This window comes from Hyaena hyaena, unplaced genomic scaffold, assembly GCF_003009895.1.
Source record: "Hyaena hyaena isolate Hyena2069 unplaced genomic scaffold, ASM300989v1 scaffold_12, whole genome shotgun sequence".
Classification (NCBI taxonomy): Eukaryota; Metazoa; Chordata; class Mammalia; order Carnivora; family Hyaenidae; genus Hyaena; species Hyaena hyaena.
The window spans coordinates 1,948,331-1,965,076 of NW_024080644.1; the positions used below are offsets into that span (position 1 = coordinate 1,948,331).

The 16,746-nt window shown below is 37.8% G+C and overlaps 1 protein-coding gene across 2 annotated transcripts in view; it reads right to left on the bottom strand.

The window, feature by feature from the left end:
• The window catches only part of USP9X (ubiquitin specific peptidase 9 X-linked), a 134,110-nt gene that overhangs the window by 29,461 nt on the left and 87,903 nt on the right, over positions 1-16,746 (bottom strand). For both annotated transcript variants that reach the window (XM_039255987.1, XM_039255978.1), the window contains exons 24-31: positions 15,792-15,917; positions 14,745-14,870; positions 13,413-13,579; positions 7,391-7,499; positions 7,018-7,164; positions 6,083-6,229; positions 4,965-5,187; positions 2,170-2,390 (exon numbers count right to left, since the gene is read on the bottom strand). In XM_039255987.1, the coding sequence (XP_039111918.1) occupies positions 2,170-2,390; positions 4,965-5,187; positions 6,083-6,229; positions 7,018-7,164; positions 7,391-7,499; positions 13,413-13,579; positions 14,745-14,870; positions 15,792-15,917 (1,266 nt within the window). The remainder of the gene's footprint in view (positions 1-2,169; positions 2,391-4,964; positions 5,188-6,082; positions 6,230-7,017; positions 7,165-7,390; positions 7,500-13,412; positions 13,580-14,744; positions 14,871-15,791; positions 15,918-16,746) is intronic.

A 16,746-nucleotide genomic window follows, 5' to 3' on the forward strand; every position in this document is an offset into this window, starting at 1 on the left:
ACCCTTGTGCACTGCTGGCAGGAATGTAAAGTGGTGTAGCCACTGTGGACCAGTTCTTTAAAAATTAATTAAAAGCAGAATTACCACACGATTCAGCAATTCCATTTGTGTGTATATCCCCAGAACTGAAAAGGCCTCGATGAGGTATTTATACACCCATGTTCACAGGAGTACCAATCACAGTGACCAAAATGCGGAAGCAACCCAAGCGTCCACTGATGGACAAATAAACAAAACGTGGTCTATCCATACAATGGAATGTTATTCAGCCTTAAAAAGGGAGAAAATTTGGACACATGCAAGAACATGGATGAATTTTGAGACCATTATGTTAAGTGAAATAAGCCAGTAACAAGATAAATACGGTATGATTCCACTTGTCTGAGATATCCAGAACAGCCATGTTTGTAGAGATGGAAAGAAGTTTGTGGCATCAGAGACCCGGGATATAGAAACAACATCCTGTCCCTGCCCATGAAACTCCCAGTCTAGGCATGGAATGAAAAATGCAGGCAACAGGCAAAGAACCACAAAACCCCACAAGTGCAGTAGAGAGCGGAGACAACACAGAGCAGAAGGTCCTATGAAAGCAAAGACGGGACACCTTATTGGAAACCATATCCTATCTTGTCTGCCTTATTTACGTTTTGTGAGTGTAATTCACTACCTCTCCCTGTGCTTACCCTCATCATCCCAGAAATGTGATGGGCTACAGAACTAGAATTTCAATTTCCACTCGGAGCAGTAGTTCCCAATCAGGTAAAGGTGTTAGGCATCCCCATTACAAAGCTTTTTTAAAAAGCGGGGGTGCCTGGGTGGCTCACTCAGTTAAGTGTCTGACTTTGGCTCAGGCTATGATCTTGTAGTCTCTGAGTTCAAGCCCCATGTTGGGCTCTGTACTGACAGCTCAGAGCCTGGAGCCTGCTTCAGATTCTGTGTCTCCACTGCTCTCTGCCCCTTCCCTACTCATGCTCTGTCTGAAAAATAAACACTAAAAAAAAAATTTTTTTTTTAAATGTTTTATTTATTTCTAGGAGACAGAGAGACAGCGTGAGCAGGTGAGGGTCAGAGAGAGAGGGAGTCACAGACTGAAACAGGCTCCAGGCTCTGAGCTGGCAGTCAGCACAGAGCCCAACGTGGGGCTCAAACCCACGAACCGAGAGATCATGACCTAAGCAAAAGTCGGACGCTTAACCGACTAAGCCACCCAGGCGCCCCTAAAAAAATTTTTTTAATAAGTAAATAAAAAGTAGAAAAATGTGCAGATCTTAACCCCTGGATGATGTCGTTCAGTGGACCTGGGAAGGAATTGAGACAAGTCTATGTTTGAGAAGCCCTATAAGTGTTAAACTACCTCAGAGCAATTAGTTCTGGTGACTGAAGAGAGGGAATGAGGAAACAAACACTGAAAACATTAACTACAATTAAAACTCTGGCTTCTCTGCAGTTCTCACCAACACTATGAACAGGAAAAGATCAAATAAAAGCAGAGAAATATAGGATGGATATAAACAAACATGACCACAACTTAAGTTTTGCAATATTCTCTTCTTTACAGAGCTGTGCCACCGTTATGTCCAATCTGATCTGCCGCTACAACCTAATATCTGCATAGCTTTATTGTGCACCGGATACTCGGGAGGCAGAGTAAATTCTGTCACAAGACCACATAATGTTTAAAGTAGAGAGAAGTGTGTTTCCTAAGAAAGAAGAACCATGATCTGGGGCAAATGTGAAAGTAACCTAAAAGTAACGAAGGACAGATAATGAAACTGGCATAGTATACAACTTGGTATAAATTAATGGAGATATAATTAAAGATATCAAGTAGAAAAGTGAAAATACAATTTAAACTGTTATAAAAATTAAAATCCTTATCATCATGCATACTCCAAATCATAGTAAACACTTTTCACATACAAAAACAGAGTACGTAAACAGCCGCTTTAAAAAAATAAATTATGAACATTAACTGCAGTTTAAAGTCTGGTAGATAGTGGGCACTATACTATGTCAAGACTCATCATCAGTCCATGCTGGGAAGACTCCAGCTTTACTTTTAAATCTACATCAACAAGTTCAGTGAAAGTACAACACTCCATAAGAAAGAATGACAGTATCTGGTATCAGAATTTCCAACAGAAAACAAAAATGCTAAATAAAATTTACCTCATTGTCCTGCTTCTCATCCCCAGACATATCATCATCTACATCACTACCTGTGCCTTCAATTGCAAGAATACCGTTCCTGATGGAGGGAATCATGTAGAGTTGCTGAATCACAGAATTCATATAACAAGTAGCACCAGCATTTTTCAGCCCCACGAATCCTTTAGGTGGGCGGGGTCCGACAGGTGGCAGATATTCCCACTCTGTAAGCGCTTCACAAGCTGAGAAAGGAGAAATTATTCTTGCAGCATGAATACAGTCCTTTTGTCCACAGTTAGCTCTATTAAGCTGAATTAACATCACCAACAACCCCACTACTCCTCCAGGTAGCTGAAGCAGTGCACTGAGCATGCATTTCCACCACTGTAGGGACTCCTACACCCCACTACAGGAGAAGTCCCATTTTACCAGACGTTGCTTCTATGGAAGTGTCAGAAGCAGTCTCATGAGATTGTACAATGCCGATTTCTATGTGCTCACTTTATTTTAGTTTTATTATTTAGATGATGTGAACTTTTTTCCTACTTTTGTAGGTTTTTTTTTTTAAAGGGTCTTCAAATTGATTCTGACAGGACATGTTAATATAAATCCATCCACATATTCTATAGCTTTCTCAGGATTAAAGCATTCTAGCACCACCACTGGGTTCACATCCAGGTTCCGATGCTTACCGATTCTTTCCCTTCAGGTAAGTTTTTGTTTTCTTACAAATAAATGTAAGAAGCGTAACACTTGCTTTGCCTATAGCCACAATGTTATTTTAAGGAGGTAATGAAATAGCATTTGAAAGTTCTGCGAGAATTGTAAATTACTGTGCATCTCCCTCTATCTAGTATAAGCCTGTTAACAGTGTAAACATTATCACTCTTTATGGGACTGCTTAAATACATTACAGTATACTGAGCTGTAAAATATATAGCCAATAAATGGAATTAGGCAAATATGTATGTGTCGATAGGCAACAACTGCAGACATATTAAGAGGAAAAAATAAAGTGAAGACACTGAGTGCACATATGCCGATTTGTAGTAAAAAAACTTAACAAAAAAATTTTTATATGTGGATTTTCCAGATAGACACAGAGATGCTGGACAGAGATGAACTGATGGTAACAGCTCCAGCTATCAAAGAGGAGCTGAGGAATAAAATTGGCAGGAAACATATTTTTTAGTATGTAACTTCTTTGGTACTTCAAATTTTTACCATGCAAACGTACTACTTAATAAACAGGTAGCCTTTCAGTTTCTGCCATCTTCAAGCCTGTGAAGGGGTACTCAGAACAGGACTTCTACAATAGTAAATCTGGAAGGCTGTGATCCAAGGCTACCTTTTGCTGGCTAGACGTGGGGTCCTCCAAAACCAGAGTGAGCACATAGCTCAACTTAAAATTTAAGGTGCTCACGCCCAAGATGAAATAATCCTACCTGGGTGAGAGATGTGCTTACATATACAAAGCAAAGAACACCACAGTGACTCCCGGTGGGAAACTGAACAAAACCAGAGTAATCTGAGGAAAGGTAACCCAGGCTCATGGAAGACCTAGTATGGTTCATGCCAAATTTCAAAGCAAGCTTCCAGCTAAGGCCACTGGACACAGAATCTGCAATACTGATCCCTTGAGGATTTCAACTTACTAAAAATTAAATGAATAAATATGTGGATTTATTAAAAAACAAAGACCCTTCTTTAAGTTAAAACTTACTTAATATGGATTTGGTAGAATAAAGGTCTTTTTTTTTTTTTTTTTTTTTTACTTAAAAATGTTTTTATTAATGTTTATTCAGTTTTGAGAGAGAGAGACACAGAATCTGAAGCAGGCTCCAGGCTGTCTGAGCTGTCAGCACAGAGCCCAATGTGAAGGTCAAACCCACAAACCACGAGATTTCGACCTTAACCGACTGAGCCACCCAGGCACCTCAGGTCTAACCTTTTAAGCAGTTAGTTTCATTAGAACCTCCTAAAACGTTAAGAGATTTACTATGATCAGTGATATATCCTTAAGCTTTGTGGATAAACACTAGTTTTCTCTTAAATCAAAACAGCCCTCGTTGTGTTTATTTCTGCTTTTTTAGTCATTGAATATTGCCCGAATCCATTTGGAGGCTCAGTTCCACATCTGTAAGATCTGGAGCCTACAAGTGATTTCAAGGGCTTCACGTGGGCATTAATGGAGGACATACGGTGCATTAAAAGGTTATCTTTTCATCTTCTAATCTTTAAAACCAGATTTACTTCAAGCTCATATGACAATATTAAAGAGCTTCTGAGAGCCTAAAAGGTTTTCTAAGTCCTATAACTTTGAATTTCTTTTTTCCCCCCAAAGAGAGAGTGCAAGCAGGGGAGGGTCAAAGGATCCAAAGTGGGCTCTGCGCTGACAGTAGCGAGCCTGATGTGCGGCTTTGGCATATGAATTGTGAGATCATGACCTGAGCTGAAGTAGGACAATCAACTGACTGAGCCACCCACGTGCCCCCTGCAACTTGAGTTTTAACTTTGAACTCTGGCACTTATTTTGATTAGTTATTATTACTCTGTAGTTTGGGTTTTACTCCAGATTTGACTGAGGTGAAAATTTATTTTGCTAAATATTCAAACCCCTTACAGAAGACATTTAATGAACTACTGATTTTTCTACATCAAGGCTCTTTGCTTGTAATGTTGTTAAATTACACATCCATTTGCTAGTTCCTGAAAGAAAAACAGGAGTTGAAGATGTTTACTGAAAGAAAAATAACAGAATTTGAACACATTAGAGAATTACCTGTCATCACAACACTCTATTTTAGTATACTTACTAGTTATTGCTGTGCCAATGTAATACATTTCAGTCAAAGAATCTACTATCTGTTTGAGATTCCTCACGCAACCAACAGCTAATGCTACAAGTAACTCAAAACCAGCATTAATGGTAGCTGGAGAGCTACAGACTGGAATTGCTTGTTCGGCAGGTAGCTCTCCATTTCTCATATATTGCAGGTAAACATTGGATGCAGGGAAGATGAAATCATCAATTAATTCCTATAAGAGATGAAAAAAGGATTACACATTTAGCAATTATATATGTCTATTATGTTTTATATATATATAGCTATATTTATGTAATTTTATATTTGACACATAGAAAGCTGTGTGTGTGTACTTTTGTAAGGAAAGAAAGGAATGTCTCTTGGAAGGAAAATAGTGTTGAAATGGTCAGAATTAAAGGTATCATCACATCTGAGAAAACTTACTTGGATTTTCTAATAAAAAGATTCCACCTCAAACCACTATTTACTATAACTTATACCCAATTTCTCAGGCTAAAATATTTTTTAAGCACCAAGAGCAAGTTGACTGTAGCACCTACCAAAATTTACATTTTAAATAAGTTTACTCCTTTAATCATATGTATGCAAGACTCATTTTGGTTTTTTATTTTTTATTTGAGAGACAGGGCGAGAGAATCCCAAGCATGGAACCTAACACAGGGCTCGATCCCACGACCTAAGCTGAAATCAAGGTCAGACGCTTAAATGACAGAGCCACCCGAAAGCCCATTTTGAATATAAATAACATGTACTAAAAGGACACTTTTTGTTTCCTTTAGTTACACATATGTAAAGAAACTCATTTAAAAATGATAAAATGCAGTCTCATAAATAGGTTTGTCTTATTCTGAATAGTCCGATGAAGTGAAAAAAATTCAGATTTTCTAAATAAAAAAATTAGTGCTTATTTATGAGATACATAGTCCTCATTTTATTATACAAAATTAAGAAACTGTATTTTAAAAATTACTGTAATGTCTATAATGATTCTTAAAAAGTAGAAGAGAGAAAAGATCAAGATAATACACCAAAGGCATATTATAAACTGACAGATTTGGTAACAAACATTTAGGAGGTTATGATATCTAGCTTAGGAGAAAACTTACTTTAATGAGATTAGCACCTCCTTTTTCACAACCAATATGATACTTTTTCTCAGGGGTTTGAAAGGCCAGTAATTCTTTTGTTACCCCAAGGTGGCCTTCCAAGATCGTCTCTTCAACACCGGTTTCACCTGTTCTTTTAACATCATCCTGCCAAAGAGAAAATACCAAATGCCTAACTTATGAAAGGGAAGGAGCAGCCAGAACGAGAGAGAACTGGACATACATGAGGTAATTCCCCCAAACCTTCCCATTCTTTAAAAAATTAAAAAAAAATCAATAAAGTGTGTGTGTATTCCAGTGTAGTTAAGATACAGTGCTTTTTCTATTAGTTTCAGGTGATTCAACACTTCACACATTATTCAATGCTCATCACAAGTACCTTCCTTAATCCCCATCACCTATTCCCTGGTCCCCTCACCTACCTCCTCTCTGATAACCACCTGTTTGTTTTCTATAGTTAAGACTCCCTTTTTTGTCAAATCTTTCCCTTCTAAGCAAGAAGTTCTTTTCAGAACTTTCTGAAGGCTATAAAAGCTACGAATTTCTTCAGAAATAAATTCTCACACAATTCTGAGAGTATCCAGTGTTAAGATCAAGAGTTAAGTGCTCGTCTATACATTGAATTTTGATGGAAACAATTCAAACTTTTTAGAAGATGAAAATATAGAAAAAGGCACAAGGTTCTAAAATGGAAGAAGCTGAAATTCAGTATTTCAAGTTTCAGGTAAAACAAAGCATTTTACAAAACTAGGTACACATTCATTCTATAACTCACGAGTCACTAAGATCCACCATCACGGAGTATACTCTTTAGTCCTTTTTATTACTCTTCAGTATTTTTCACTTAATCAAAATGCCCAAAACTACAAGCTATTTATAAAACACTCTACTGGTTGACATAATAAACAAAGTATTAAGTATTAGAGGCAACTTACCCTAATTCTTTTAAGCCAATCAATTTCATTATTAAGAAGAACTTCGGCATTGGGTATATTAATATTACTATTGTAAGCATAATTAAGAAGATGCCTTAAGAGGGTGAAGTAATCGCCTGAATGTTTAGCTCTCTCTCTGGCTGTGCTCTGAAACAGTAAGTAGAATAATGTGAATTTACATGTCCAAGCTCAGAATCTACTTTTTCAAAACCTAGAGTTAACGAGAGCAGATACTAAAATAGTATGGGAAACTACTAATATTTATTTAATACATACAGACTGTCCTAACTTTAACCTACAACCATAAATTCCTGAATGTCTTATTTACAGAATTAATCATATGAAGAGTATTTAAAAAAAAAAAATGTCTCACCCCCAAAACGGTAAAGAGCAGAGTAATGAAGAAAAGTAGAGGCCTGTGTCCCATGCAACATCTGGTGCACATTAAAAAGAACTGCTCCTGAGCCACCTGACGAACAGTTCTGAAATAAAAATATTTCACATTTAATATATTATTTGCATGAAGAAAAATAACAAAATTCCAACACTGGTCTCTCTTTGCGGGTGGGGTGGAATAAAGGGTAAATTAAAAGTAAAAATACGAGGATACAAGGTAACACCCCCCTCAAGCAGGCAACATAGAGCAAACAACTTATTAGGCTGTATGCCAAGAACTATAACCTCAAATTGTCACAGAAGTTTAAGGGATATCTCGTAACACTCCTTTCTTGAAACAGGCTAGAAATGCTCCCCTAGATACAAGATATTCTATGAGGAGTCTTACACATCTTTTAGGCTGTCCACAGAATCTTTATTCAATTGCACTTTGGAGCAAATAACTCTGTAGGAATTCTGTTGCAATCACAGTAAGGATATTGCTGCAATGTCTCTTATATTGATTATACTAGTGGTTCCAAAAGCATGGTCCTCAGATCAGCAACATCAGCATCATTTGGGAACTTATTAAAAAGGTAAATTATCAGGTCACATCCTGGACCTGCTAAATCAGAAATACTGGGGACAGTACCCAACAATCTGTTATTTTAATAAATTCTTCAGGTGACTTTAATGTGTGCTAAAGATTGAGAACCACTGTATTATACAATATTCTATGATGATCCACGTGAAGAACTAGTCTGTTGTCCCAGTATTGAGAATTTAACCTGATCTTTATGAATCTTAAAATTACAGAGGTGCCTGGGTGGCTCAGTTAAGCATGATGGCTTCAGCTCAGGTCATGATCTCATGGATCGTGGGTTTGAGCCCCATATCAGGCTCTATGCTGACAGCTCGGAGCCTGGAACCTGCTTCGGATCCTGTGTCTTTTTCTCTCTGCCACTTCGCCGCTCATGCTTTCTCTCAAAAATAAACACTAAGAAAAATTATATACTATACAGATCTCACTAGAGTAAATGTCCAAGAGGGTAGAGACATATATTTAAGTTGACCACTGTCCCTCCAGAACCTAGAATACTGTCCGACATAATATAGATGCTAAGAACCAGTTCAGTTACCACATGCATAAATGCTGTTCATTTAGAAGACAGTGGTCTGTCTCCATTAGAAAGTAAGCTCTTTCAGGGGAGGGCTTTGCTTTGCTGATACCAGAGTTCCTGACACCCACAACAATGCCTGAGATACTGAAGATGCCTAACAAGTATCTGCCAAGCATTTGTGTATCTTACAGACATTGCAAATTACATTTCATGAATAACCATCATGTTTTCTTTGTGCTGACAGAAAGCTTAGAATCAAATTTAAGCTCAAGGTAAAGGACTTGACAGCATATATTCCATGTACTAACCTCCCTCCTGAATGTTTCTAGAAACCTGTATATGATCTTATAAACCAGAGGGACTTTAGAAGTTGTTGGGTTGTTGACTTTGGTGGAACACAAGTAAACTGAAGTCAGGAGTACCTAAGTTTTTTGGGGAGAAAGTCCATAACTTTTATTAGATTCTTTCAAAGATATATGTCATTCGCACTGTCCTACATTATTTTTTTTTTAAAGTTAGGTATACGGCCCAAATAAAGTAGAGCTCTATAAAGAGTATTTGTCATTTCCTGATGCAATCTCTTGCATACATGCAGATTTCTATGGTGCTTCCAAAGAAACATGTGGCTAGCAACAAATCCTGTTGCCCAGATCTTTACAACATATTAAAAAAATCATCACTTCTAATACTACCACACTTCCAGCCACTGTCAACCTTTTATTTGGATTAACAGTCCATTTTTCCTGACAATCCCTACTTATTCTCAACAAAGCAGCCAGAACAAACTCAGAGCACATCATTCTTCTGCTCAAAACCCTACAATGGAATTCCCATTTTACTTATAGTAAAATAAAAAAAAAGAAAAAGAGAAAAAAAAAATCCATGTCCTTACAATGATCTATAAAATTTTAAGAGGCTGCCTGTCAACTCTCTAACCTCACCTCCAACTACCTATTCCTTACTCACTGTTCCACTCATAAAAGTCTCCTTGCTGTTATTTAGCACATTAAGCATGTTGTTGCCTTGGGACATTTACATCTGTTGTTCCTTGTGCTTAAAACACATTTGCCCCATTACCTACATGGGTCAGTACCTTACTCTTTCGGAGCTTTGTTTAAAGGTCACCTTCATAGGAAGCCTTCTCTATCCTATATGAAGCCAAACTCAACGGACTCCCCACTACTCCTTATCACCTTCTCTGCTTTGTTTCTCTCCATAGCATTTATTATTATCTAACATACTATATATTTTCCCATGTCTGTCCTTCCCACTCCCCATCCTCATTAGTAGACTCTAAGAAGGCTGACAGTTTGTTTTGTTGAGTGTTATATCCCTAGTAGCTAGAATAGTGCTTGATACACAACAGGTACTCGCGAAATTTTTACCAAAAAGACTGCCTACCATATTAACATGAAACACTACTTAGATCTCAGCATCAAAGGCCTTCTGTAAACCGACTCCCACTAATCTCTTTTACAGTATTATGCTGTATTCCTCTTTCATATATCAAACCAGACTACTCAGCTCTTCCTTGAAAGCACTACGCCAGGGATGGCAAACTCAAATGCCTTCATCAATAAGAGGTAACATAAAGGAGTTAAATAGGCAGGGTATAAAGCAACGGGTGCTAGAAGGGTCTAGAAAAAACATAGCCACCTAAAGGAATGTAAATCCAGTTGTGAGCAATTATAGTAAGTTCAGTGTTATGATGTGGAAACAGATTTCATCTAATACAAACAGAGGTCTGAGACTTTCCCGAAAATTTACTGGAAAGTGTGGCACTTTAAGTTGAAACATGAATAGAAGCAAGGGCCAAACTGTGGAGCACTTATAAATCAAATTTAAATGTTCAGACTTTATTCAAAGGCAATGGAAAGGCACAGAAAAGACTTTAATCAGGAAAACATGATCATGCTTGACAAAGATCAAAGTGTTTCAAGTGTGGTCACCAGATTAGAATAATACTGTAATGGTGCAGCACTAGGGTGGGACGATTAAGGATACTGTGGTTGTCCAGGCAATGGGTGCTGGCTGCTTAGATGACAGTAGAAGCAATATGGAGGAGGTAGAGAAGTGTATGGAGTCCAACAATACAGAAGTAAAAACAACATAATGGGGAGTGAGGCTGAGCACTGCCAATGCCCATCTTCCCACTTCGTAGGTACACAGAAGTCTTATCCAAACACATTACATTCTGCAAAGAACCTTTACTTCTGCTCTTTCCAGGAAGAAAGTAACTTGTTCCTCTTCTAATTCTCAGAGTATTTGGCCTTTTATGATGCTAATTTCTGTCTCAAAGTTTCTGGAGTGAAAGGAACTTATCTTATTTAACTTTGGACTTTTCATTGCCAAGCACATAGAAGGGACTCACATTAATCTGCTCATGGGTTATAATTACAGAGTACAACTGTGTGGCACAAAGTTAGATCTCAAGAGACATGACACTATCATAGAACTTCAGCCTTAGTCGCTCTAGCAGCAGTCTACTTCTAAGTTGCTACAGAATTAAGTGAGAAAACACATGTGGGAAATGCACTGTATATAGGTATGCCTGGTAACATTCAAGTATAAATGTGATCTGAAGGCCAGCCTCAGGTATGCAGGTCCACAATGCCATTAACTGGAACCACGAGATGGGGCGCCTGGGTGGCTCAGTTGGTTAAGCGTCTGACTTTGGCTCAGGTCATGATCCCATGGTTCGTGGGTTCGAGCCCCGCGTCAGGCTCTGTGCTGACAGCCAGCTCAGAGCCTGGAGCCTGCTTCCAGATTCTCGTACCTCGCCCTCTCTCTGACCCTCCCCTGCTCACGCTATGGCTGTCTCTCAGAAATAAAATCTTTAAAACAAACAAACAAACAAACAAACCTGGAACCACTAGAGCCAGATATGTTTGGAGATTCAGATTTTAGAAAGGTAATGCCAAAAAATTATGGTCAGGTCAGGTCTGCTGTCAAATTCTTATAAACTGGAAATAAGGGATTTTGAACCTGCCATAGATACTCAACTATATATGAAATGACTGAAATCTTCAGGGCAGGAAGAGAGCCAGTATTAGAGAAGAAAATCAGATACCTAAAGCTCAAAGAGATTTTGACCCTAGAAGACCCTTTCTGTTGTTGAAGACAAAGTAACAGAGGCGAACAGAGATGAAATGCTGTCTACAGAACTTTACTTCATTGTGTGAAATTTCAGGAAGAGGAGAAGGGAAATGGTTCTAATTTCCTATAAGGGGGAATTTTCATAAAGGACAGAGAGGAGAAAACCTGCAAAACCAAGTTCCTTAATACTTAGCAACCAAGAAGTGAAATAAGTTCCAAATTTAGTTTCAGATTTAAAAATCAATATAGAGTAAAAAATTTGCTACCTCTAGGTTTGTCTTTACTACAACTGTTTGGCCAATCATCTTTCCTCTCCTCCCGCCACCAAATGTATTATTAAATAAAACCAGACTCATCCTATTTTTCTTAACCTACAGGGCTGTCCAATGATGATCAAGTCTTTTCAAGCAGTTACCAAGCTCAATATTATTTGGGGGGTGTGAATCCTGTCAAAGGCCTTTCTGAATAGGCTGTAATAGAGGTCTTCAAGGAAATGATCAAGTAACTTCTAAAATAGTAGACATTCCCACCAATTCACAGCATCCTCTGGAATGAGCAAGATGTATCTATTGTATTAATGTACACTTTTTTTTAAAAGCCTTTTCACTGGGTTTTATTTCAGCAAACTGTTTATTCTGACTTTACATTAATTTCATCTGATTTTTATCATTGCTGAATGGCATGTGAGAGAATAAACAAAGTGAGCATTCTCAGTCTTTTCACAAAATGTATGTAAGACAGATTAATTACATAGAAAGTGACACTAATTGGAGCTTGAGTTTTAAAAAATCACCTTATGAAGGTCAGGATTAGAATGACACAAGAGGATGGAAACCAACATTTTCTACAAATCTGACTGACTTGCACAAAAAGAAGTCCGAAACAAAGTTTATGTCATTGATTAAATGATCCTGAACTGAAAACGAGGGCTTTATATAAAGTTGGTCTTTATTCTCAGTATAAAAGGCAAAATTCTTTCTTACCATAACACTGCCTTATGAATTTCCTATCGAATCAACAATTTCTCTTAAACAAACCTGGCATCTAGCTATTCAAGACAGGATGCTAATGTCCTATTTATTTATTAAAGTTTATTTATTTTGAGAGAGAGGGAGGAGGAGAGCATGAATGGTGGAGCGGTAGAGAGAGAGAATCCCAAGCAGGCTCCGCACTATCAGTGCAGAGCCCAATGTGGGGCTTGACACCATGAACCGGGACATTATGACCTGAGCCAAAATCAAGAGCCAGACACTTAACCAACTGAGCCACTCAGGCTCCTCTCCTATTTAATTTAAATCCTGTAAACCAGAGGCACCTGGGTGACTCAGTCGGTTGAGTGTCCAACTTTGGCTTAGGCCCTGATCTCGTGGTTGGGGAGTTTGAGCCCTATGTTGGGCTCTGTGCTGACAGCTCGGAGCCTGGAGCCTGCTTCGGATTCTGTGTCTCCCTCTCTCTCTGGCCCTCTCCTGCTCACTCTCTCTCTCTGGCTCTCAAAAATAAACATTAAAAAAAAATCCTATAAACCAGATTTTAAAAGTGGATTAAAATATGTACCTCTCTTAGACAAGACTAAATCTGAAATTAGAGAAAAATCAATTGGACTCTGAGACTTAATGTTGCCATTTTGCAGAGACTACAACCAAAAAATTTAGGTCCAGGCGAAACATGGTTAAACAAAATTTTCCTGAACATTATCATGCTGTAGAGAGAATAAATATTTGATCCTGGGATAAATTCTGCCAGCATACATTCATTTTTGCTAAACAAAATATCAAGTTTCTTACAATTAAAAAAGACACTTACTTGCTGTGACAGTGCAACAGTAAGTCAATAATGAATGTCTGCCAAGCCTTTTCTTTACTGAGAGCATCTAAGGCTGTTGGAATCAAGGCAAAACATAATGTCATCACTTCCAATGCTTCACAGCAAACCTGTTCATCCTCCATGTCCGGCTCATTGCCTGCATTGGTCTGTAAAATTATGATCAGAGGCAAATTACCTAGAGATTCATTTAAGAAAAATCTCATACAACTTCAAGTTAGTGCTTAAAACTTACTGACTCACTTAAACCATTTGGCCTCACTCTCTTTACCTGCAACTTGAGAACCATTTAGAATAGTATGGAAATGACTATAATAGACAATGAAGTCTAATTCCAGTATTTTTATACACCCCAAGGAGGGAAGGAGGACATGGAGAATACCACCTACTTCTTTGTCCTTTGGGCTCCTTAGGACCTTCTGAATAATCATTCCTTTCTCAAGAATCACTTTAGCACTGCAGAGTTAGGAACTTATGACTAGTTCCAAAATGTAGTGTACCTACAAGTGCCATTTTATTTGAAAGCAACTGTCTTGGCCAATCAATTCAGGAAGGTTTTGAAGGTTTTACAACCTAAAATATGCTTGGGTAGGTAGTTATGAAATTCTAATCTGATTTTATCAAAAAATAATTAGAGTACATGCCTAAAAAAGAACATTCAAATACTAGCTGAATGCCCAGGTACTGTGCCAGACAGATGCTCTAAGACCCCAACATATAAAAACAGGGTTGCATTGGCCATAACAAGGAAGCTCTACCACGCTGAGAAGTTCCTATAGTTTAATTTCCTCTTCTAAATAATGCAGCATTGGTTATCAAGGGCAAGTGCATAGGACACGAAATCAAAGAATCAAACACGGCCTTGCTTCTGTAAATAATTTGCTTAATCTAAGCGAAGGTCGGAGATTGATACATATTGGCTAACACTGTTTCTACTTTTGACTGCTTTAAGAGAATCAAAAATATTTAAGCATCAGTATATCACAGCTGACAGTTACCTAAACCAATATTTAGGACAGATGAAAGAAGAATGGAGAGAATGGGGAAAAGCACATTCAGTATGAGATCTTATTATCTGACCCCAGTGATAAGTAGAAAAGGTTTCAGATTATAAAAAAGTAGCCTCATGGCAGGATTCTTAAGTACTTTATTTCAAAAGTAAAATTTTACTGTTTTTTCATCTTACCAATAGCTACCATTTAATTTTCAGCCATTAAGATGCAAATCATTGGATTTTTAAAGAAAGCAGATGTAATAATTTGGGCCTTGTGCACAATTAAACATTTATTTAAAAGGAAAACATATAATTCTTACCTTCTCATAAACTTTAGTGATTTCTTCATTTGGGCTAAATACTAGCTGTAGGGCCCCACATCCTGATGCCCAGATAATTTTCTGTATAGCTCTAATAACACAAATATCAGGCATATATCTTGAAGCCTGCAAGACAGTAAGTAATAAAAAACTGTTTGATAGAGTTATTAGAGTAAAATAAAAAAAAATGTTTCTCCTTACAAAGGAAATTGGAATGGCTGCAAAGCAGTACCATTATGTTTAGGTTCCCGAACTGCTTTTGTCCTTTTTTTTTTTCCTCTCCCATTTAACAGCAGTACCACAAAGTATGCTCTCCAAGTTATTTGGCCCCATAGTACTTTCAGAAGAATCTTGAAAAGACTACAAAGATGATCCACGATTCCACTCCTCGTTTTTTTTTTTAATCCATGATAAATGAAAACCAAGTCCACACAAACACTTGTATAGAATGGTCACAGCAGCTTTATTCACAGCCAGAAGAGGGAAATAATCCAAATGGCCTTTGCCAAGTGCACGAATATGGAATTTTCACAATGGGAGACTACTCAGCAGCAAAAAGGAATGGACTAATTAATGGTGCACACAGCACAGATAATTCTCAGTGTCATTATTCGGAGTGGAAGAAGCCAGACATGAAAGAACACACACGCTGTACAAAATTCTAGAAAATGAAAACTATTCTATAGTGACAAAAGATGACTGGCTGCCTGGGCTTAAGGAATAGAGGGAAGAAGGGACCGCAAAGGGGCATACAGAGCAATGGAAACGGTGGTGGACTTACACATACATGTGCTTCTCAAAACTGAGTTATATACTTTAAGGATGCTGTTTATTGCACATGAAGATGATTCAAACTGGAAAGTCCTAGCATTAATGTTAGATAAAATTCATGTTAAGGGAACTCTAGACTGAGGCAGTGATTAAAGTGGGCCCAGGAAAACTGAGCCTTAAATTGTGATAAGGGTTATTTCTTAATTAAACAGAGAGTCAAAAGTAAAAACAAACAAACCTTGCAGGATTTCAGAGCTTAAAAACCTTAATACTAACCTCATCAGATATTTGCTGAGCAAGACGAATGGACACATTTCTAAGCATGCATTCAGATGACGGATTAGGAATGCTCTGAAGGGCACTTTGTAGCACCACAGCTTGATCATGAGTAACTTGGTTGACCTGAAAAAACAATCACTGTACTTAGAAGAAAGTTGTACAGAACTCCCGACACATCACTCCCTCAAGATGACCCCCCCCTTCCATATATACATACACACTGGAGAACCGTGGGGACTTACACGAAAAGTCCATATTGCCAGCAATGTGGGCTTCCACTTTTTCTTGTGCTACAAAGTGCTACATGTCCCTCTGCAAACACCCATTCTAGATCAATTCAAATTATATCTCTACATTTGGGTTCAGTATAACTTGGAGAGGTAAGTGATAAACCGAAGTGATGGTTCCACAACCCTATCTAGAGACTCAATAAATTACTCCAGGTCTCTTACATGCATGTTCCTGGGCAGACCCTGCTCCCATTTCCCCTGTCATCATTTTCTTCTTTGAAAAGGAGAAACATTAATGAATTTTCATAACAGAATAAAATCACTCATGTATGAAAGGTATCACTGTTCTATTTAATAGTATAACCAAGTTTTTAAATCTATACAAAAACAAACAAACTCGTAGTTATTAGCCAGGGCATTCTGACTGCCTTTCAAGTTGTAACTCCCTTTCTTTATACTGTAGTATTTCTCCAACAGTATTTAAGACATTGTCTCTGTTTTGCTAAGTTTTGCCTTTAGCTCCTTAATAAATTGTGTGTTCCTTGAGACTGGAGACTATTATTTATATACCTTTGTATCCACGGTGGCACATTTTCTGAATAAATATTAGAGAAAAGTAAAAGAGGAAAGCAGGTAATTGCTTTCTGTGTACTTCATTAAGCAGCTGTGTCAAAGACCATGGTTTCACTCTGTTTTTTATCTTAATATAAAACCACTATTCT